The sequence below is a fragment of the Filicampus tigris genome, chromosome 6 (assembly GCF_054856515.1).
Source record: "Filicampus tigris isolate MCC_2025a chromosome 6, RoL_Ftig_1.0, whole genome shotgun sequence".
Taxonomy (NCBI): domain Eukaryota; kingdom Metazoa; phylum Chordata; class Actinopteri; order Syngnathiformes; family Syngnathidae; genus Filicampus; species Filicampus tigris.
In genome coordinates, this window is record NC_141222.1 from 6,720,125 (window position 1) to 6,744,439 (window position 24,315).

Sequence of the window (24,315 nt, forward strand, 5' to 3'; positions counted from 1 at the left end):
TATTTATGAAATAAATAATAACCAAATAACCCTCTCTCGGATTGTCACAGAAAGTCAGGAAGTAAATTATTATAGCACTATTTGTTAAATTAATAATAACCAAATAACCTTCTCTGGGTTCTTCATAGGAAAAAATAGAGTTAGGAAATATATAATAACACTATTTATTAAATCAGGGGTCGGCAACCTTTAAGACTCAAGGAGCCATTTCGTCCTGGTTTCCACAGAAAAGATAACGCTGGAAGATGACATCACATCATCACCACGTGTAACAAATGAGCCGATCTGAGCCGTGGCTGAATTACTACCATCACAATAAATGTCCACTTCATGCTTCATGTTTCAAGTGGGATTAAATTAAAGTCACATACTGTATAAAGTAGGGATGCTCCGATCGATTGGGCACCGATCATGATCGGCCGATTTTCGTGAAAAATTACGTGATCAGAACATTCTATCAAAGCCTTTTATTGCCGATCAAAACATCCGATCACCCACAGCTAATTCTTTGCAGCCTACAGCTGTGTTGCGTCCCCTCTGTGGAGGCGCAGCTTCTACGGCTGTTTCAGAACAAAAGTCAAGAGAGTCAAACCAAAAAAAAAGCAGCAATGTAACGAAAATACAAATATATAATTGTGAAAATATCAAATATATGTCAAATTGATAGCTATAATACCTTCCATTGCACAATATTTTGAAAATAAAGTCAGAAAGTGCAAATAGAGTAAACAATACAAGGGGGAGAAGCGGCACTTTGAGCGAAGTATCGATCCCAGGACAATAGTATCGATCCGATCCAATTTATTGCTTTATCGATATTTGGATCGACCCGCCCACCCCTACTTGTAATACTGTATATGCCATGAAAAGGTACCTCGCGGGCGAACATGACCAAAAGTTTCAACACAACCAACTTAATTCGAAATGTGAAGAACAAGCAATTGGGAGACTATGGTGAGTTTACGAGGCTCACTGCATTGAATAGTCAAGGCGGACACAGCGCAGTATAAGTGGCATTATTGCCACAGGGAGACGCATTGTAGGTCATTTGTGGGCAGCAGACCCACTATATCATTTTATAATTCACAAAAAGATTAACAGTGACTTTTTGTCTCGTTGACAAATGCACAAGGTAGTTTGTCTATGCACAAGATAAAAAAACAAGTTCTTGAGTCGTTGCAACTCATTTATTCAAATGAATACTGCATGTGACTATTTTTCTACTTTGATTATATTCGGAACCATGCAACGTTTAGGTGGCATGTTATTTATTGGACTTTTTGCATAAGTAAGTCTTTTGAGACTGCTGATTATTTTGATCTGTTAAAAACTGTTTGACTAAAAGCTGGTAAATTTTAGTTTTTCAGTTATCTTTGATTAATTGTCGTATTGTGCCAGCAACGTTTTTTTATTTCTTTATGCTTTTGAAAATATATATAGATTTTTGTCAAAATTACGGCAATAATATGGCTGTTTTTTTTTCAAATAATATTGCATAATAGCAGTCACCATAAGTAAATGGAAACATATACAGATATTCCATGTGATCGGAATCGGTATCGGCCGATCTCACTCATGCATGATCGGCATCGGTATCGGTGTCATAAAACCTGATTGGAACATCCCTAGTAAAAAGTCAATACTGTTATTCAAAACAACTGTGCAGATTTGATCTCCCAGCTGCCAGCACTTTCCCTCCGCCCACACGGAGTGCATTTTGGGCTCAATTAACATCAATGTCGGATGTAAGCGACCTGGCACAGTTCAGACTGTGGTCGCATTCTAAAAAATCTGATACATATCCGATCTAGGGCCCATATGAAAGTGGCCAAAAACTTTGACTTAAGAAGACATGATACATGGTTTTGAGACAAATAACATACACTTGTATCGGACACTTATTTATTTTCCCAAGCCATGCAGAGCTGCAACATAAGGATAAAAGAGCCGGATGCGGCTCCGAAGCCTCCAGTTTGCCGACCCCTGATTTATTTAATAAGCTGCTGTAAAGCTGAAAATGTCCACACTGTGGGATCAATAAAACCCTTCTTATCTTATCTTATTTTATCTTAATAATAACTAGGGTTGGGCATCGTTTGAATTTGGTGGCACGGCCCACGCTTGCCAGCCTGGAGCGAGCGGAGGGGCTGACGGAGAGGACCAGCCAGTGAGGCCAAGCTGCCGCAGCTTCGTCAGCAGGAGGGACTATGTGTCGTGCGCACACATATTCTATATATCCTACTGTTCGTGCTTCCAAAGGCAAAATTTGTCAGAATGCCTTGTTTCAACTAGTGGGCCTGCATATTCTTGAAAAAAAAATGTTTGGGTTGACTTCCCCTTTAAGTGTTAGTTGTAGATGTGTGCACAGCACTGGCAAACTATTTACAGAGAAAAAGAAATAGTCAAGTGGGCGTGTGTGTGTGGGGGGGGGAAAGGGTGTGGGTCATGTTGCTCGAGTAACCGATGGAATAATTGATAGGATAATTGATTCTAAAAAGATTTGTTTGTGAAAGCCCTACTATCAGCTGATAGTTCGTCCATTGACAGATAACATACATTCACATTTGTTTCTCCTGCTTCACTTAATTTCAGTGCTCGCTCTTGTCCCCCGTAGTATCTCTGTGATGCATTCTTCTCCAAATGGACATCAGCTGGCTCCATTTAGGACAAAGCTCCTCGTGGTGTAGCATTGTGGACAAACTGTCCACAATGCGCCGATAGCGCCGATATTCTCCGCTCAATAAAATACCATGGCCAAAGACTAAAGTAGTGCAAACAGCACAGCATGACACAAAAATGGGTGAAATTGTAAAATAAGGTAGAAAGGAACGGCGCTGTTGAAAAGCTGTTGGTGAAGGGGAGCACAAGCACTGATCCTCTCTGCCAAAAGAATATCACGGCCAGAAATGCTAAAAACTGTTCAAAATGGGTTAGCACGATGCACAACAAACATGAAATGCAAAACAGATGGAAAAGTACACGGCGAAAATTAGAAGAGCTGTTTTAACAGTCTGCCAACTAAGATGCACCTCTTTTCGTTTCTCTCCAACAGCCTTCATTCATCATAATATTGAAGAGTTTATTGTTGTTGTTGCATAAAGCATATCAAAATTCTCTGCAAAGTTGACAGTACATTTTTCTCTGCCTAATGTGTGATTTGATCTCTCCCAATCAATATTGTATTATTCCTAATTCCTTATTGCTTTACGTTCGTCAATACTTAGTTCAATATAAGTGTAAAGCTTCCAATTGCACCTTTTTTTCGTCATTTATTTTTCCCCAACTATTGCAGCCTATACGTACATGTAGTTCATTTCTTTGCCGATCCGTGTGATGTCTTTTGCACAGAATAAGTTATGAATAGCCAAGTTTGCCTCCATGTCGCAAGATTTTGTTTTGTACTGTTTGCCGTTCTCTTTGGATTAGAAAGTTTATGCTTTTTAAATTTTTTTTTAATTTAATCATTGTTTATTTTGGTCATTGGAAATGCAAGCTATGATGATACTTAGGGAAGTCATTGTAAACCATGATAGTAGTGTTTGGCATCTATCCATCCTGCCAGCCAGTATCTGAACCGTTCATCCTCACAAATGATTTAAAAAATATAATATTTTGTTTTGGAAAAAGTGTATAAGCTAAAGGTGTTATGAACTGTGTTTGTCAGATCCTCTGTCGATGAGTCCACAGAAAGCCCTGGAGACCATTGGGGCCAACCTGCAGAAGCAATATGAAAACTGGCAGCCACGGGTGAGTGAGTCAAGAATGTTAAATAGCCCTTTTCATTTCTTCCGTATCTATTCATTTCCTTCAGGGACCACAAAAAGATATTAATAGACTTAAGTCCTATAATGTTTGAATACAATTCAGTTCATTTAATTCCAGGCCACTTATATTGCTCGTTACCACACAGTGTGTATTTACCAGTTTTGTGTTTTCTAATATCTTTTAAAAGTAACATATTTTTGCTGTCTTCCCCAAGTCTTTTTGTTCTTTGACCATTTTATCATTGAATCCATGGTGTACTATCAGTGGGAATTCATCTTCTTATGTCCACTGCGTCCAACATCAATTATTCATATCGTCGCTGTCATATGAAAAACACGTATCTCCATTTTTTTTCATTTTCTTATTTTTACATGAAACAAATTTCCGCGTTAAAGACATCCCATTAAAGTGCGGATTAAAAAAAGTTTCCAAAATTGGACATAAGTGTTTTTCACAGGACAGCGACGATATGCAAAACATTGGAACATGCTTTGGTATGCATGTTATATTTATTCTTTTCATCTATTTTAGATACTGATACAATACTGAGATCCCTCCAATTTTGACAAAATTAAGAATTCTGTTTTCTATCCCAGTCAACTGCCAAATTAAGGCAAATGGCATGTTTGACGTCTCATGTGGAATCCATTCACTTAGTTGTGTTGAAAAGAAGACGTTGTCACAGGACACGCTGTTTTTAATGCACCATCATCAAACAACCTGGGTTACTTGATTTAACAGTTTTAACTATTGATGGAAACCAATATTAAAAAAGTGTTTTCCTCCCTGAAAGGGTGCTTAGCAATTTAAATAAAGCAAATTGTGTGAATTTGGTCTTGATACACAGACCCCCCCCAAAAAAATCTGATCAAATCAGATATTACTAGGCAACTGTTACCGATTTTACTGGATTAGTAATTAGTACTGTTTAGTTTTTTGATGAATAAAGGGAGGCTTCATTAATTGTAAATGTGTGGCTTGATTAGTAGGAATTCATTAGTTTAGCATGGAAAAATACATAAGTGCTGAAAATACAACCTCTCTATTGATATTTCGATTTCATGGCAACATTTTCAACACACGGGTACAGACATGTTGTGTCCAACAAGACGTAAGGTGTGCAAACTCACTTCTGGACAATTGACGCCCATTGGAATTTCAATTTCATGGCAACATTTTCAACACACGGGTACAGACATGTTGTGTCCAACAAGACGTAAGGTGTGCAAACTCACTTCTGGACAATTGACGCCCATTGGACAACGAGGAGGACACAAAGAAAAACAGTGCCATAATGCATGGCAATGTGGTGGATGACAGAGTAGCCTCTGTTTCAAGCCCAGGGGCCTCACTTATCAACGCTGCATACGCACAAAACGGGGCCTGAAAGATGTGTACGCAACTTCCTTTGCAAAGTATGTGACCTATCAAAAAAAAAAAAACTTGACGGGAAAAATTGCGCAAGTGTACAGCGGCCGGACTTATCAAAGCTGCGTGCGCACAAAACAGGCGTGAAAGATGCGTACGCAATGTGCTGCATTAAGTACGTGACCCTCTCCCCCAAAAATTGAGGGGAAAAAGTGCGCACATGTACGGACGCTTTAACCCATCCGTACGCACATTTTGGGGACAAGAAAATTCAGCGATGCCGTCGGTGAGGTGGTGAATTGAAGATCATGCCTCTGACACGCGTCCAGTTTCACTTAGAATCAAATGTACATTGCACGGATTATATTTATAGATTTTGCACCTTATGTGCAACTTTGTTCTTTGTTTTGTTTGTCCTTTTATAAAGATGCTGCCCATGCTTTTTATAGTGCCCTACTGGGGTAAATGAAGTGTTTTGATTGCAAAATCATGTATTGGCTCGGTGTGGTATGGCGCGGGGTGAGGGGGGGCTGAGAAGCTTCCTTCGATTAACCCTCCTATCTCGTAACTCTAGAGGAATAAACAAAGGACACAAAACCACTCCATTATTTTATCGTCGCTCTTGCACTAATTGTATATTGTCAATGAAAGACTGAACAGTGCTTCAATTTCTTGATCGTAGGCATTGATGACTCAAGTTGCGACAATACGTCACACACAAAAAAAAATCAACGGGGAGGCTTTGGATTTACTTAATTCGGGCGGTTGCACATGAATACAAATGATTGACGGAATTGTCTACTCAAAATATTTCCGTAAATAAGTGTAACGAATTGGGTTAGTTGTGTTGTGATGACATTTGTGTTTAGCTGAGTTTTGTTGTTCCCGAGGGTCCTGAATTTCATTGCGTGACTCGCTGGATGGGAGATGTGTGCGAGTGAGGGAGGAGTTAGCGGAAGGCGAGAAGGAAGAGAGATCCGTGTGTTCTTATGACGGTGTTCTGTTTTTTCACTGTAGTTGGCGTCGGCTACGGCCCACACTTACCGCAGTAGCCGCGTTAGAATAATAAAAAGGGAGATAATTAAGCTACATTTGATGTCGTGTCTTTGGAAGACGATGCAATATGTTCGTTTTACACAAGTTTTTCACATGCAACCGATGTACATGTCCGAATTAAATAGATCCAATAGAATTTTTTTTCAGTAGCTGATGGTGTTGCTGCGCAGTCCACCCGCAGCGCGACTACACTCGCTGGGTCGCGCTTGGGGTTCGAAGCCGCACTCAGGTGCGAGTCACTGGCTGGGAACCAAATTGCACGGATTGCTGAGCTAAAACATTCCGGCCACCAAAGAAGCAGCCAGCATTTTTTTCTCTATTTTTTGTCGATTTTACTGTAATATACACAAGTTTATCACATTTTACATTACATAAATTGAAAAGGCTACTTTTTTCAGTGCAGCAACATTTGCATTCCCTAGTTGTCCCTCTGTCTGAGCGCACACCTTCGCCTGCCATCCATAACGATGGAGCAGCAATTAAGTCTCGATGGGTCGCACCATCGCAATTGTATAATCAAGTCCGAGCACTTTGTTTTTCCCTCTGTCCTGCCGGTCGTGTTTGTTGATATTTTTTGTACGATGCCAACTTAGGCCACCAAACAAGATTCCCTTCCTTGTTTTCACCCCACTGAAAAAGCCTTGTCGTCATAATTCATCTTTCAAAGCATTGGCCAACATGGCTCATTCGTTTTCATGTACTGCTTTTGCACTGACCATATATGGATAGATTTGGCCATGTAGAGGGCGGTACATTCGAGCTCCCAAATTCAGTGACTTATCAAGGGAAAATGTCCTACAGGTGCGTTTACGTACGCACGGTTTGATAAATCGGATTTTTTTCGTGCGCCATTTTCGGATTTTGTGCGTACGTACACTTTTAGTTTGAATTCACGCACTCTTTGATAAGTGAGACCCCTGGTCTGTTCTTACCAGTGAGACCTCCACCTCCACCTCTCAGTGGCTCAGTCATAGTTGTCGGACAACATTCATTTTTCAGAAAAGTTGTCAAAGTGAGTTGCAGTGTTTAGTGGTATGAACATATTTTCTGTGCTTCTTATGTGAAAATGTACCCTGAGGGTGGCGAAAACATAATAAGCAAACCCAACCTGTTGAGCTGAGATGTATTTGCTGTTTTTAAATTTGAATTGAATTTGAAAACACACATCTTAAATCCAGTTAAGCGAATATTTTCTCCTGACCTCCTTCTGTAAAGCTTGGCAACGGTGTTTGTTTGTCACATCAGTTTGTTATTGAGGTTGTCACATTAATAGATTCAACCTTGTTGTAACATGCCCTCTGTCTCGTAGTTTCAGGTTTGTGTATTATAAAGATCATTTGTGAAGATGTTCCCAGTCCAAGCTAAAGGCTCTATGGCAGAGATCAACTGATGCCTGTGGGCACCATCTAGCTCCCAAGGACCACATTGGCTTACTCTAACAACAGCTTACTAGTGAAGGGACATTGTGATCAACTAGGAATATTAATAAAAAGTGATCATTTGGAGATGTACACACTTGCAAAGATTGATTGAAAAATTGTTGTATATTGGTATGTTTCTTACCGAGTTATACCGAATATATTTTTAGATTTATTGTGAGAAACAATTTATATGATCAGTGTCTTCACATAGATAAATATAATTAATTATTAATAGTAACATATAATGAACCGTAATTTGGGCAGATATGTCATTTCAAGTGGGTATCAAACTAGTAGCACTTCACATTTATTGGTATCCAAGAAGTAGGTATCTGCTTCAAAAAGGCTGGTGACCCCTGTGGTGCGGCATCCACAGAAACACACAACACTATCCAGTGTTACTGGACCGCTCTGGCTGCAAAACATTGAAATGGACATCATATATTGTGAAAAATTGTCTTTGGCAATTAAAAGTGGAAGCAAATGCTTGTGGCTTTTTAAGAATAGTGACTATGGTGACGTAAGATACATTTGTAAAACCCACTGGAGAGAAGAGAGGGAGAGAAGCTGAAGAAATGTCGGCTTTGGTTTTGTTCACCCAGGAGGTCAGCAGCAAATGTTGGTTGTATGGCAAGGAGGAGGAGTGGGAGTCTGCTTGCTCTCTGTCTCAGCCGCAGAATCTACAACAATACGGCACCACTGGACAGATATCAACAGCCACATTCCTTACATAAACTCCATTAGATACGTAATGCAACAAGTCCCATCAATGGTTTACATGGGTATATAAACATTAGACTCAATCAATACTCATCACGAAGCAGTTTAAAAGCTGTGTTCGGAACACAAGTTATTTGGAAGCTATTGCCAGCCCATCATTGCAAATTCATTTCTGTTTGTCTTTTGTGGTTTAGCATTTACCCTTACAGCCAGGGAGAATGCGGCAAACAGACTTGGCTGCTGCCCACTCACTTTCCTTACCTACACTTACTCCCACTCTCTCTCCTTTTGCCATTTCCATTTTCCAAGCCACATAGATGATTCTTTATTTGAATTGTTTTGAGAGAGAATGTCTGTATTTTCTTTCATGCTGCTCACCAATATGTCTTGATAAGAATGTGACTGGTAAAATGCTCTTTCTAAAAGTAATCCTTTATTTTTAATTCCCGTGGCCAGGCGACTGTTTGGACAAAACATACTAAAATTATAATAGCAGATCTCCCCAAAGTTGATCTGGAACAGCTTTTGTTTCATACCTAATGACACTAATACACCATCACACAAATCACACATCCTTTTTTCCCCATCCTGATTGCTGTAGTAAACACATTTTTCTCATTCTCATTCTAGAGTCTAGTAGTTAGTTGGCAGTGGTGCATCAGTACTTACTGCAGCTCAAAATGCCATTATACTGTATATGTCATATCATTATGGAATAATAGGACACATTTAAATGACATATTCCCAAAAATCAATGCAAGTCTAGACATAATTTTTAGTTCTTCATAATATATATTATGAAGAATATAATAATATTGCCGTAGAATATCGCTATATTTTGCAGAATCTGTATTAAGGACTTTAAAATACAAACAAGATCTATTGTTCACAAACGCTGTCTTTCCCTAATTCGTCTGTGATACAAATGCAGATTTAAAATATTTTTTCGTAGAATGTCGTCAAATTATCCTTATCGAGTTTTTTTGAAAAAATATTGGGATTTTTTTTTTTTTTTTAAAGAAGGAAAAAACTTATATAAGTCGCACTGGAGTATAAATCGCAAATCCAACACCAAGAACAAACATGTCATGTAAAATTTAAATGACGAACAATTGAAAATAAAAATAGAAAAGAGGCAACAGGCTGAACGGTATGCTTACGTTACATTACCCCCCGTTCCTAAGCCAAGTTGTCTCCGTCGCGTAACGCTAATATTAAATACACAAGCTAGCATCTCCGTCGCGCACAAGCTCATAAATGAGTAAAACAAATAGAGAATACACAAATACACGTATTGGGCATCAGAAAACAGATGAGCAGTGATTGGTCGTTACCTGAACCATGAACAACTATGATGTCATTTTCAGTCAACAGAAGTGACAAAATGGCCGCCCCCAGAGATAGCTAAAAATGGGTGGATTTCTCATATTAAACAAACACAGTATTAATCAGAATGCCCTTTTTTCACCCAGTGGGCCTACATAGAACTTATCGTTGAAAAAAAGTTTTGGGTTGACTTCCCTTTAAGACTTTTTTTTTTCTGGTTCAGGTGCATAACAATTTTTGATTGTGTAGATCAGAGGTGCAGACGTCCAGCCCTCAAGATAACCCTATACAGCTGATCAGCTCATCAACAAGCTCAGTGTCTGAAAATGCTGCCGGAGCCTGAGCTACAAAACTGACAGATTTATGAACTGTTTTTAACCAACCGCCATAAGACTGCTAAAGATAAAAAGAGAGGAACACATGCAATACAATATGTGCAATATAGACTGTGCAATGACTCCCCCGTAAGTACAATATTCTGCTAGAATTTAATTTACTGTTTTTATTTATCATTTATCATCGTGTTGGTTTTAGTCTGTGTTTTTAAATCTATTATTCTTTGTTTGACATTTCGTTCTGTGACAGCATCTGCGATGTTTTTACTGACTGACAAATTTGGGTCTTGAGTTTAAGTCTGAAACTTTATGCGTTTAACTGAGGAAATGTCTTTAAATATAGCACTTGAAATGTACCAAAATTCAGAATTAGGTCGGCCTCGCTGTAGTTATATTATGTAAATCCCATTTGAGCTCAATTGAGGGTTAGTTCGCAGGAAGCTGGAGAGTGAATAACGTGTTGCGGAAACTGGCTTAATGATCTTCCATTGCCTCAACTCATGCACTTAGTCCAGTCGGAGCCACAGAGAAAACCATTAGGACACTGGAGGATTTACGGACAATGCACCTCTAAACTAATATTAGGCTTTCATATTCTTGTGGGAAATCACAATGGACTGAGCACATGGATCAATTGTCACTGTTCCTTATCCCAAATATCCTATCAAAATGTTCAAACTAGTTTTATTCTGTGTGCCTGGGTATGGGTAATATGTAGATTATTTTGTTGCATTCAGAATGATTACAGATTTAACAGAGTTGAGAGTTTGGGGACTAAAAAACAAACTTTTGGTTTATTGCAAGTGTGGATTCATTGAATAGAAACATTATTTCATTGATTTTAGGCCCCGGGACAAGTGAGTTAATCACATTCTTTGAAAAGTGATGTTTGTAGTTGAGTGTTAGTGTCAGTCCCCAGCTTGGATAAAAAATGGTGGGTTGTGTTAGAAAGGGCAGAACCGTATATGTATATAAAAAAAAATGTATAAACAAATCATGCTATTGACTCACTGTGGCGACCCCTGACGGAAAAGCCTAACGACACTTCTTCATGTACTCTGAGAATATAATAGTCTCATTGGGTAAAGTGATGCATCACCAGGATGATTTATAACAAAAGGCTTAGCGGAAGACAATGTTACTTTTCTGTATTGTATACTAAATTAGACAATTTGACAATATATTTTTCATCAAAATTGTGTTCCAAAATGTCAGGTACAGGTGAGACATTGTTTGACTTGGACAGTCTAACCACAACTTTTCAAACTTTGTTTTTCTTATTGTTTAAATGAAGGCAATGCGTCTTACGTATTTGTTGGAAAATAATTACTAAGGCGGCTGGGATCACAACATATGTGTGTAAATGTGTGTGGTATCTGTGTATATTGACTGTTTTGTGCCAGGCCTTACAGGATATTCAACCCAGCAAGAACCTTAGTGATATTAAATGATAAATGATTCAAACCTAAAATTAAGCATTGCTCGTTGTTGAAGAAAAACTGATGATTTGTAAAATTGAACATATCTGAAGTCCATTATATCTTAAGTTGTTATTCAAACGGGTAATTTATTTATTAAGCCGTAATGCTTTATATTTTGGTTTTCACATTTTAACAATTATTATTTTTAACCATAATTGAGCCTAGAAGCTGCAATTAACGAGGGTTGAAAATCACATCAGCACATTTTCAGCATTGTACCAGTTGCGATATTAACTAATATGTTCCATACTGTTAATCAGTGACCAGTTTATGGGGCTTATAGTTGTGAATTGATTGAATATGTTGGGTTCAATCATGGTACCAAAACATCGATCTGCAATCCTCTCGTCCTGTGACTACATATACTGTAATTCTTTTGGGAAGTTAAGTTTTTCCCTCTTCTTTTGCTCGGTCCCACTCCTGTTCTGCAGTACCAACCATCCTCTGAGTCAAAATCTTTGTTCGACTTTCCTCCCACCAGCTTCCTCTCCTCTCTTCCTGGTTTTAGCTTTCAAAAATAATCTTCTGTCAAATACTTCAGTTTTTGCTTCAGCACACTGAGAGAGAGCCATTTCTCAAAGAAATCCATATAAAAAACACTGTGTCATATGTCAGTTTTTGTGATGGCGGCGCCATGTGGACAAAAGCGGTCGTGTTTTGACAAAAATCAACCACATTTCCCATGCGTGCCAGCACGTAGTGTCGTGAAATCCTGAGCCGTCCTTATAGTGAAAGGAGGAAGTGAGTATGCCGTAAAGCAATTTTTTTGTGTGCCAGGGCCAGTAAAAACGATAGAGACCCCCTCAGGGCATAAAATCCCATTCAACTACTGTACTTGTAAGTCCATGGTTCATCAAAAGAGTTGTGAAATGTTTTTATTAAGGTTGATTTCTCGCCCAGTGCTGCTTTAAATTTGCCGTAAGCCACCTGGAGACACACCAAACATGTGGAAGAAGGTGCTCTGGTCAGATGACACCAACATTTTACTTTTGGGGCAAAATGCAAAACATTTAGCGTAAAAGTAACACTGCATCACCCTGAAAACACCATCCCTGGTGTCATGGTGCTAGCATCATAGTCTGGGGCTGCTTTTCTTCAGTTGGGACACAGAAGATGGGCTGGGCTCGGCGTGCTGAAGAGGCCTGGCCTGGCTTGGCTTGGCGAAGGGGCTTGACTTAGCGTGGCGATGAGACTTGGCCTGGTGTGGTGACGAGACTTGGCTTGGCACGGTGATGAGGCTTGGCTTGGCGTGGTGATGAGGCTTGGTTAGGCTTGCGTGGCAAAGAACTAGACTAGTCTTGACTGAACGACAGGTGAACTCTGTTCAACCAACAGCAACGACGACAGTGACAACAACGACAAATGACCCGACAAGGACTGAACAAAAACTAGCAACTTAAATACAAGCACACTGATGAGACCATAAGAAACACCTGGACAAGACACACAAGGTAGGAGGGAGCTGAATGGTTAACACTAGGGAGTGGAAGAAAATCGTGACGAGACAGACACAGAACATTGAGCAAAACATGAAACTAAAAAAAACAAAACCAAAATAGACCAAACATGACAACACTGTGCCCAAAAGTCTTTGAACGTTTATTCTAATTTTTAATAGTCTAAAATCTTTATTTTTGTTGTTGTAGTGTGTTTGAATGTGTTTTGTGTATGGGTATCGTTTTATAGTTTTACTGTTTTATAGTTATAGTTTATTTTTTAAGAAAACCACAAGATTGCCGGAGTCTTTTCCCCCTGTTTTACAAGTTACCTTTTTAGCAAGTCAAGTATCTTGAAAAATCGCTGACTCGTCCAAATACAGTATCAACTTGGCTGGCTATCGTTTTTTGGCAGAATTCCTGCATCTCCACCCATGCAACACATAAGAAGTTATAGATAAATGAGGCACCTTCACTTTTAGGTCTCATCAGCGCTTTTGGCTTAAAAGGCGTTGCTAAAGGTTTGGTTCAAGATGTCAGCAACATTTTTTAAGATCTTTAAAGTGAAAGAGGTGGCACTAGCTCAGACCTTACTATTAAGCTTTGGGTCTTCAGTTTTCCAGGTGAAATCGCGCAGGGGATGCAAACATGGCAGATTGTAGCTTTTACTTCATGATTACTAACGGGGTGAAAACCCACCCACCCAATCTTACCTGCCCTTAATTTGCATATTAAAAACAAAGTCCAGTGATCATGAACATTGCGGCATATGACTTTCTCCATTAAGCCTCCAGAACGCAGAAAATGTGTTTTGACTTATAGATTTAAAGCTTACAAGTATTTTTTAAGTTTACAAAACAAAATTCTTTAAATGGAATAAACGTGCAAAGTGAAAATCTTTGCTCGTTTAACAGCAGTTCAAATGATTCGACTCTACCGTGTAATAATTGTCAGGTCGTCCTTTATTTTCTAAGTTGATTTCTATTATGATAAGTGTCTTCCAATTATTCACTCTGCAGATGGGGCTACTGGTCCTCATGTCCCAGGCCTCATTAGTTGAGGGGGAAAAAAAAGTCAATATGTCACGAGACACTCAGCTTTGTTAACAGCTGCACAGCATCTTTCAATCCAAATATTCTTTCCCTGTCAACCACACTGGCCTTAATTTTCCCCCTGATTTCACCCCCCCCCAAGACCTCTATATCTCACTGTGGACTAATTAGTCGGCCGGCCTTCTGTCTAGATTGTAAGTGTACCTCTATGAACCTTCACTTTTCAACTAGTGACTCCCCCTGCTCTCCTAATGGCCTGCACTCCTCTCTCTCACTCTGTGTCTCAAGGCAGGAAGGGATATCTGTATCAGTGACCTGACTGGTTGTAGCCTTTTAATAGGCTCATTTTGTAATATGATGTCTGCCTGGCTGTCCATCTTTAAAAGCAATCACACTTAACCCTGACATTGAAAGTAAGACATTTGTTCAGCACAGTGTAGCTGGCCTTTGCTCATTGATTTACACAGACATCATCACAATTTCTTTTAAGGACATTGAGGGAATTAAATTGCAGTTTTAATTAAAATGCTTCTTTAATGTATGGACATGGATGATTTTTTTTTCCCCCTATCTGTGTTTATGTGCTGAGGAGGACACGTTGTATTCCACCAGCTGAAACTGTGTGAGCTGTATGCAGGTAGTCATGCTGCTTATTTGCATAAACGAGGCTTGACACTGCGACCAGTATGCTTACAAATGTGGCTAACTTTTCAGTGTGTGCTGGTAAAAAAATGTAAGCCGGTTGCACCAGCATAAGTTCTTAATGGTCGCTCAGCAGTGTCACCATTTAAAACGTCGTTGAAAGTCATCGTCTTTTTCACTACTTTACCTGAATATGGTTAGGCGACAAGAACAGGAACTGATAACAATGATAAAATTGACATTGGCCATACAGATTCGCAATGTACGGCATACATGTTTAAAAAGGTGTTCCCACCTGTACAAAATATGCTGAAAGTTTACAACTTGACAGGTATTACTTACCTGATATGAAATGAGCACCGCAAGCATGATTATGTCCTCGGTTCAGTCTGTGCGTTTAATAGCTTGCAGCCACAGGCTCCCCGGATGTTTCTGAAATGTCCTGTTTCTTTCATTCCAAATTGAAAAAAAAAAGAAACCGCCAGTGAGACCGGTGAGTCAGTCTGAAGAAATGCCCACACTGTTTAAATGTAAATACAAAATTATTGCATTGTTTTTATTGTTTTTGATTTTGTATTCTGATTTTTTATTGTTTTTTATTGATGTGTTATACAACATGTCAATTTCATTGGAATTGGGGTTTCTAGTTCCAAAGATGCCTGCTTTAGGTTTACTCCGTCCACTAATTTTCGCAGGTCAACAACAACTAACGCTATTTAACAGTTCACCATCTGCTGTTAACAGTGTTAAGCTTACCTCAGTTTCTTCCTGTCGGTGTAAAAGTGAAAACTGGTGATGTTGGAAGAGTCTTTTAGATCATTTAGTTCTCTTGCTGTGTATTGCCTATAAACTGACATCATCAAGCAGCACCTTTGTTTTGAGAGCTGACATGCCACCATAGCTCCTCTTTTTTGTCAATCAACTTACCCCATAAACGCAGAGTAACGTGTGGTCTTCTAAGTTGTACAAACAGGCTTAAAAAGTTGCCACTGGACTAATCGGCCGGCATTTTTGTAGAATCACAGCTTGTGTGGATGTGGATTTTTGGGTTTTGTTCCCTCCACACAAACTCAAAACATTAAGTTGTGTAACACAGCGATACGATGAGATGAAAATTGTTTGACCCAGATTTCAGAGCTCATGATCGAATGGGGATAACCCTGGTAACATATATCATCGCTCATCCAAAAGTGCCACTTCTTTCGGATACATAAACATGTCACTTAGTCTGCTAACTCCTAATGGTCATCTCAGCATCAAATACAAATGTAAATGATTATATTCTTGTCGCTGAACCATCATATATCTGCTATTTGTAACGGGAGTTTCCATTTCAAAGTCATTACCACGCAGCATAAACCGATGTAAATTTCTGGGGGGAAAAAGTCAACTGAATGCCTTCTATACACATTGTTGATAAGGGCGCAATAATTTTTGTGATTATATTTGAGAGATAGAACTGTTGTTTTGATCACATGTTATTTAGTGTGTTGTTAGTAGTGTTATAGGGTGTTATTTAGTTACAGAATCAAATGTATTTATAATAGGGTGATTAACCCGCCATGCCAAACCCCACCACCCAGGGCAGGAAAGCTTAAAGCATAGTGCGTCATTTCTAATGTTTTTTCGGTGACATTATCAGCCTTGATTAAAAGATTACAACTCATGTGATGTAGATGTTGTTTTTAATTTATTTTGATTGACGTGCTATTTATTATCCGGTTGACCCATGTGGTGTTCCTGTAATTTCAGCATGTCGTTTATAACTAGACCTTTCTTGAAAGTGTTAGTCTTCAGTCTACACCTTTGGCATTGAACGGAAATGGCTGCCTAGTCTCAACAGGAGGCTCACAGGGATGGATGGCTGACGTGTACTTATTCACTCTGCTCATCAGACCTGCTGTGAACTGAGTCATCCAGGCCAAGCAGGAATACTGTCCCGGGTGAAATGACACACAGCCATGGTCACGGGCTGCTCTCTAATAAACTGGATGTATAAAGCCTAATTCTTGTGACTTTTGGACATGGTCTGAAATGTAAATAAAAACAGTGAACATTTCAGTGATATTCAAATTACTTTCATCGCATATTGATAAGACAAAGTATGTTTAAGTAAATGCAAATGTGCAAATGTTCACCCATTTTGAATTTGATGCGTGGAACATGTTCCAAAAAAAACAAAATAATGAACGATGCTCAAAAGCTACCAAATCCACAGGCAAACATAATTAAAACCAGGGCTTGTGTGATTTTGTGATTTTCGGTACTCGTCTGTATATTTGTCCATCGGAACATGCACACGCACTAACCCGCGTGCATCAAGATATCACATCTGAGATATCAAATATGAATGAAGTCAGTCCTTGTCGGTCTCCGGTAAAATTTCATGGCATTGTTTTGAATGTAAATGAAGAGCTCTGCTAAAGCGTCAAACTATTTTCTCTGACAAAACTAGTTGCAGGTCTACATAGGTACTTGGCCTACCTGCCCATTTTACCGTCTCCATCTCACTCCAACACACCACCCTTCACCTCAGGCGCTGATGTCAAATATTATTCTTCCATTATTGCATGAGTCTCACTAACACTATTACACCCCTTTGCTACCACTTGATATTGCTTGGGTAAGTGCAGTATTCAGTGCATCCCATCTGATTATGCCAAAATAGAATTAGCCTGCCAGCAATATCAAGCTGCAGTTCAAACCTAGCCACATTCAGTAAATGGAATTGAGGCATTTTTCATTGGGTTGAGTTCTGCTTGGTCTCTTTAATGGTCTCTGTGCCCAAGAATGTCAAAGTACTAATCGTGCAATGATTTCTCTGGCCACCACCATCTCAAACACTTTTTTTTAGGTTCAGTATTCACTTGTATTACATGGTTCTTTAATGTTTGTTTTCCCCTTTAATCATACTCATATGGCTGATAAGAAGCTGATCTCGTTCTACTAACCTGTTATTTTAGCCATCAAAATCTAAAATCTCGACAGGGAGCTAACAGCCGTGGCTGCCTGCCTGCCTGTCTGCCTTTGCTGCAGCACAACTAATTCAAATGATCAGATAATCATCAAGGTCTGCAGAAGCTGGATAACAATCCTGATCAATTGAATCAGGTGTGTTGCAGCAGGGAGCGATGGAACAGACGGCGGCCCTCGAGGAACAGGATTGAAGACTCCTCGATTAAAGTGTCATCGATGTCTTGACTGACCGTGTTAAACCTGTGGATATACTGTACATTTTCACACACTAATTATTAAATGTGAAGATAATGTTCTAATCTTTGTCATCTTTCAAAGTGCAATGTCTTTGTCTTAACCAATTTGGGTTTGTATCAATGCGAACATAATGACCCTTCACGGTCAGATAACTCATTACCTGTGTTCATTTTTAACTTAATGAGGAGCCCACTGGTCCAAAGCAATTTCAGAAGTCAGATGAGGCCTCTTACTGCCTTTCCCAAATTGAGACTGAAAAGGCAGGTGCATTTCAAATACTGTATGTAGCGTTTTAACAATGATTGCAAATGTATGGGCTTGTATTTTTTTAATGCTCAATGCCGTACGCACGTGCACACAGTTTCATGTTTTCCATATTTTATTTGACAGTCTCATCCCAAAACGTAAATTATTTTTGCCGCCATTTCCAGTTCTTCTTTTCTTCTACTTCTTCTTCTTCTACTACTTCTACTTCTTCTTCTACTACTTCTTCTGCTTCTTCTTCTGCTTGTACTTCTACTACTTCTTCTGCTTCTTCTACTTCTTCTTCTATTTCTAGTTCTACTTTTTCTTCTATTTCTTCTACTACTACTACTACTTCTGAAAAAGCCTTGCAAATGTTCTTTTTCTATTTCTAATGTATCAAGACAATGTTTTCTGAAGAATGCCAAATGCTTTCCTGCTCGAGAATGTATATAAATAAAAGAATTATTTAAAAAAATACTACTACTACTTCTTTTTCTACTTCTATTACTTCTACTACTTCTACTACTACTACTTCTACTTCTACTACTTTTTCTTCTACTACTATTTCTACTTTTTCTTCTACTACTACTTCTACTTTTTGTTCTACTTCTACTACTACGTACTGCTACTAGTGACTTCACAAACTACAGTAGTACAATTTGTGGGATATCTAACACTGTCTCTTGTTCTGCAGACATGATAAAGGATGAATATATAAGTGCGTCATATAATTTCATTCTAAATGTATCTGGAGATTTTCCCCAAAGTATTGGGATAAAAGTGCACGTTGCATCGCTGTGCATTTGTTTTCCTGTTGCAAAGAACCAATTCACTGCATCACTCTTCTACACAAGCACTGAATAAATCATGCGGAATCATCAAACTGTTATGCTAGAAAAATCCTGATCATTTTACTCATATTCATGTCTTCTTTCATGCGTTTCAGGCACGTTACAAACAAAGCCTGGACCCCACAGTGGATGAGGTGAAAAAGCTATGCACGTCACTCAGACGAAATGCGAAAGAAGAGCGGGTCCTCTTTCACTACAATGGCCATGGGGTTCCACGGCCCACTGTAAATGGAGAAATTTGGGTTTTTAATAAGGTAACACTCTAACTCATTAATTAGCTATTGAGAACGTATCACGTTTGTATGAATCGGAATACAAAATGTAATTTTAATTTAGGCAGAGTCGAGACCATGTATGTCAATTCCCTACTTAGCTTGCAAAGCGTCAGTGCTTCAACATTTAAATAGGTTATGTTGTTCTACCTATGGCCTAAAAATGTCATATGAGGCAGATTAGTATGACAATTTACCTGAGGCGTTTTACTTCATGGAGAAAACATTTGCCTGGGGATCGCTCATTAATTCCTAAACTATATGAAATTTTATCTTACCCTGCTGTTTCTGACAAATTATTTCCAATGTGAATGTGATTACCTTTAATCACATTATTATATGCATGACAACCAAAGGACAAAAATACCTCAATTTTCATCCCAGTTTACATTCATTGCAAAATAAAACAAACTACTAATACAAAATCAGAGGGAGCAGCAAGACAAGGTAATCTGACAAGATTTCTTGAATGTTGACAGATGCTTTCTAGAACATCCATTCATCCATCCAGACATTATCTTATACTGTTTATAGTCGAGGCGGAGAGTTGGAGGGGCACAAATGTTTTCTTGTTCCTGGGGGGATGTAACATAAAATAATTGAGAAGCACTGATTTAGAAGGATTCAAATGTTTGTGTGTGTAAGTCAAAGGCATTGCCACAGTGCCATTTGCGTGGGCAGTATAAAAAAGTATTTACAATCCATCAATATTTACAAAAATGACACATACACACACATATATATATATATATATATATATATATATATATATATATATATATATATATATATATATATATATATATATATATATACATATATAATTGAATAAATGTTTTTCACAATCCACAAAAAGGAAAAAACACATTCTCAGCCCTCTCACTATTAGAATTTTCCATGACAGTATCCCGAAATGCCCTGTAATTTTGTTTGGATAATGAACTAACACTGCAATAAGTTTGCAAAATACATAAACATTGTATCACATCTAAGTAAAAATACCAAGATAATTGACCTGACAAAATACTGCTCTATATTCAGCCACTTATCAATGAAGGATTTCCAATCAGCCATTGCTCTCTTGTTTGCGCTTGTGGCATCTTAATCATGGACTGTGTCTCCAATTACCTCAGTTTGAATTATAGAGAGGCGAGTTGCAACACATGTGGGTATGTTGAGTGTCAAGTATGCTATTAACACCAACATCAATTCTGAGAAAAGTTCCTTTGGGAGATATGTCACAGGAATGCTTCCTACAGCCACAATTGTGGTAGAGCCATCACAAAGTAGACCTGGTGGGGAGAGAGGATGTTTCTCCAGCTACAGAACACGGTCATCGCCTGACTGGAACAGAAAAAAAAAAAAAAAAAACAATAATTAAATGTTAAGACTGAAAAGTCATCAAAATGTGTTGAAACTGTATGATATGATACACACCGCCAGTGAGACCAGCCGCGTCACCATCCTTTGCACGTTGCGGACACTGAGAGGTCCGTCTTCGCCCACCGTATCGAATTATACCGGGAGGTGCGTGGCTTTACCATAGTTACAATACACAGTATATACATTGTGTTTTAGAACAATACCAACTGGTAAATAAATAAGTGCGTTTATTTACACGTTAATACTTTTTTTTGGTTTTATCCGAATATGCGATTCGATAGATGTTTTAGTAGGATATCTAAATACCTAAATATTTTATATTTGTAACCCGAATAATTTGATATGTTGCCAGAAAAATATGTTAGACTCGTTTTCTTTTGTGTCCACAAGGTGCCTCATTTTTGCAAGTATTCATCAAGTACTCACTCAAAGGGATCAAGAAAAGGCAGGACCAACTTCCACATTTTACATGGCCTTTCTGCGAGCCTCTCTTATTTTCTTTTTCGTTCACTGACTTTTTTTGCATGATGGGTAGCCCTACAAAAGGAACTTGCATTTTTGGGTGGAAGAAAAAAAATCCATCCATCAGACAATCCATAAATGTGTGTTACCTGTGGTGGGTGATGTCATACTTGACAATTACAAACATTGTAAATTACAACCAACATCTTGGTACCCCATAATCTCCCCCACCATCCCGGCCTGCCAGTCCAGAGGTGCTTTCCCTGATCTCCACGCTAGTTGTAGAGGCGTGTCAACCAAGACACCCCCACAACATCCACAGCCTTTAGAAACTCCGGGTGAATCTCATCCACCCCGGAGGTCAACCGGACGTGTCAATACTGTACTTTTTTAGCAGTGGGCGTCTAAATTAAAACTTAAAAATATTTGTAAATTGCTGGTGAACCATAATCAGGTTCTTAAAGACTGTTAAAATGAAACAATATATCAATCAATAGCCTCTATTTAACTAGGTAAAACAACTCAATGAATTCTAAAACCTATTTTCCTCGCTGAAGGTTTATGGTTAAGTCTTTATAATTCATCCTGCACTTTCTTTAACCTGCTCGAAGACAACTTTAAAAAAAACCCCAAAAAACAGCTTCTTTCAGATGTGTTTTGTGTGATGCTAGAATCAAGCAACCTGCGTTTGTCATCGGATTTTAAAACAAGATTTATTTAGATGAGACTTGCGGGCAAAGAGGTAGTATGTCTCATTTGAAGTTATTTACCTCAATTTAAGATACACTACCTATATGAGACGAAAAGGTTTGTGTTTGATTTAAGGTTATAGTTTAAAGTCGAACACTTAAAATAAGAAATTCAATCTTAAAACAAGATAAATGATCAAACACTCAAAAACACGTTTTTCTTTTGTTTTTTGTTTTTTTGTTAAGAACCAAATCATTTGCCCTGTGTCTGCTGTTATCCCAAGGCTAATCTTCAGTGAAGACTTGAAATATTGTTTTGAGTTGTTCATTGGCCCTATTCAATAAGCGAGCACCCACTCACGGTGATGCACTGCTGTTGTCCAAACTTAGCTGTTGCCACTCGATCCCCAGCACACCCACAGGCGTTGTGTCCTTTTAGCTTCCTCTGTTCTTCTTCCTCTTTCTTTTCCATAAGATGTTCTTCATGCATAATTCATTCATGAGAAAATGCATCCTTACTGTCAATGGTAATGGTATGTAGCTCTATGGCTAGATGTATGATCATTAGCTACCTCCGGTTTGATCACACTAATTTCTCCTAACTTGACGTTATCGATCATTAATAATTCGACCACAGCAATTTTATGATGCCGCGCCACTCTAATCCATTCACCACCCTCATATGTGTTCCTCTTCAAGAACTACACTCAGTACATCCCGCTGTCCATCTATGACCTTCAGACCTGGATGGGGAGCCCTTCCATTTTTGTCTATGACTGCTCCAATGCTGGAATCATTGTCAAGTCCTTCAAACAGTTCGCCCTGCAGCGAGAACAGGAGCTGGAGGTGGGCATGCACACACACACACACACACCCCCACACACACACACACACACACACACAAGCATCCCTCTACCCCCCCCCCCACACACACACACATCACTCTACCCCCCCCCACACACACACACATCACTCTACCCCCCCCCCCCCCCCCCCCCACACACACACACACATACACACACACACACACAGCCATTCATGTCAGCTATTCAAGGTGAAATTAACTCAATCACTGGCTATGACGAATACATTCGTCAAACAAAATATTCACCCCAGCCTTTGACGAAAGTCGTCACACCGTTGTTTTGTTTGTGTTTTGTTTGTTTTTTTGTTTTTGTTTTTTTTATCGGGATGGGTGGGACAAAGTCTGGGCCACCTTCTCTGCGGTTTTCAAGGTTGGAGGCAATTTTTTTCCCACCAGTGGGTGGCATCATTGCCACTGGTGGTGGTGAGTCATGTGAAAAACAGGAAAAGAGAAAAAAGGTGGGGGGGATGAGGGCCAAAGGCGGGGGAGCCATACTGTAGAATGGAGAATTGCAGATGGCTGACAATCGAGCAGAGTATATTGGGAACTAAACGGAAGCCAAATATGTCGTCATCCTTGATGATGATGGCGATCACAGAGAAAAAGGAAAGATGATGCTTAATGGACGAGCAGCGGTTCGAAAGTCAAGTCAAACAGGCCGCGCCATGATGCAGAAGTCTTGCATTGGTGGCTTGTCCCCGAGAGTAACGACGAAGGTAAGTGCTAACTGCTTGCTATCATAACGCCTCGTCCTTCAGTCACATGCGTGCCAGTATCTTGCTATACTAAACATTTGTTGGCAGTACTAATGTGTGTGTACTGTAAACATGCACTGTGTAGATGACGTCAAAAATATGTTACGCCAAACAGGGAGTGCCTGTAACGTGCTCCTGGTCGAACTTCACATAGCCTGAACGATCCAGTTAAACATTTGTAGAAATGTGAAAATGACTATAAATGTATGTGTAAAAAGTGCAGGAGATTTTGTGACGTGTGATGAAGAAAGGTAAAAAGTATTCTTTTTTTCATGCATGAGGATAAGTAGCACAGAAAATGGATGGATGGATAGATAGATGGATGCATACTGCAGCAATAAAAACATTTTTGGGTAATTATAATTTAATATTTTAAAATGAAATATAATATATTTTATACAATTTCCAGATCTTCCATCCAGAAAGAAGGCGATTCCCACTCCTGTTGGCAAAGCAAAGAAGGGAGGTAAAAAATGTACTTTTCTCCAAATCATACTGCAGCAATCGAAAAAATATTTATTTGTGGTAATTGTTTATTTCTCTATAATTCACAGGCTAGCATCAAGCCGGCTGGAAGCCAAAAGAGTTGCTGCAGAGTTGGACCATCCTGTTGGGAGCTGTTTCTCACAGACAAGATAGTCCAACTCGCAATCCAATTCTCATCCACAATATGTTAACATATTCATCCACAATATGTTAACATGTTGACATACACACTTTTAGATAGTTCAAACTCAAAAGTAAAAATATATTTTTTTCAAATGTAAAAATTAGTGCTGTCAATCGATTAAAATATTTAATCGTGATTAATCGCATTTTTCATAGTTAACTCGTAATCTCACATTTTATTTATTGTAAAAAAATCCCTTGATTTTTCTGTCCCATTATTTTCTTGGAATTTGAATACCCTTAACATGAATAAGAGGATTGATTTTCTTATGCAAATGCTTTATTAAATGGAAGTCAACCCAAACATT

The 24,315-nt window shown here is 38.8% G+C and overlaps 1 protein-coding gene across 6 annotated transcripts in view; it reads left to right on the plus strand.

Annotated features, from left to right (window-relative positions):
- rptor (regulatory associated protein of MTOR, complex 1) overlaps nt 1-24,315 on the plus strand; it is a 167,114-nt gene that overhangs the window by 27,687 nt on the left and 115,112 nt on the right. For all 6 annotated transcript variants that reach the window (XM_086033595.1, XM_086033597.1, XM_086033596.1 and 3 more), the window contains exons 4-6: nt 3,665-3,747; nt 19,008-19,166; nt 22,418-22,564. In XM_086033595.1, coding sequence (XP_085889721.1) covers nt 3,665-3,747; nt 19,008-19,166; nt 22,418-22,564 — 389 coding nt within the window. The remainder of the gene's footprint in view (nt 1-3,664; nt 3,748-19,007; nt 19,167-22,417; nt 22,565-24,315) is intronic.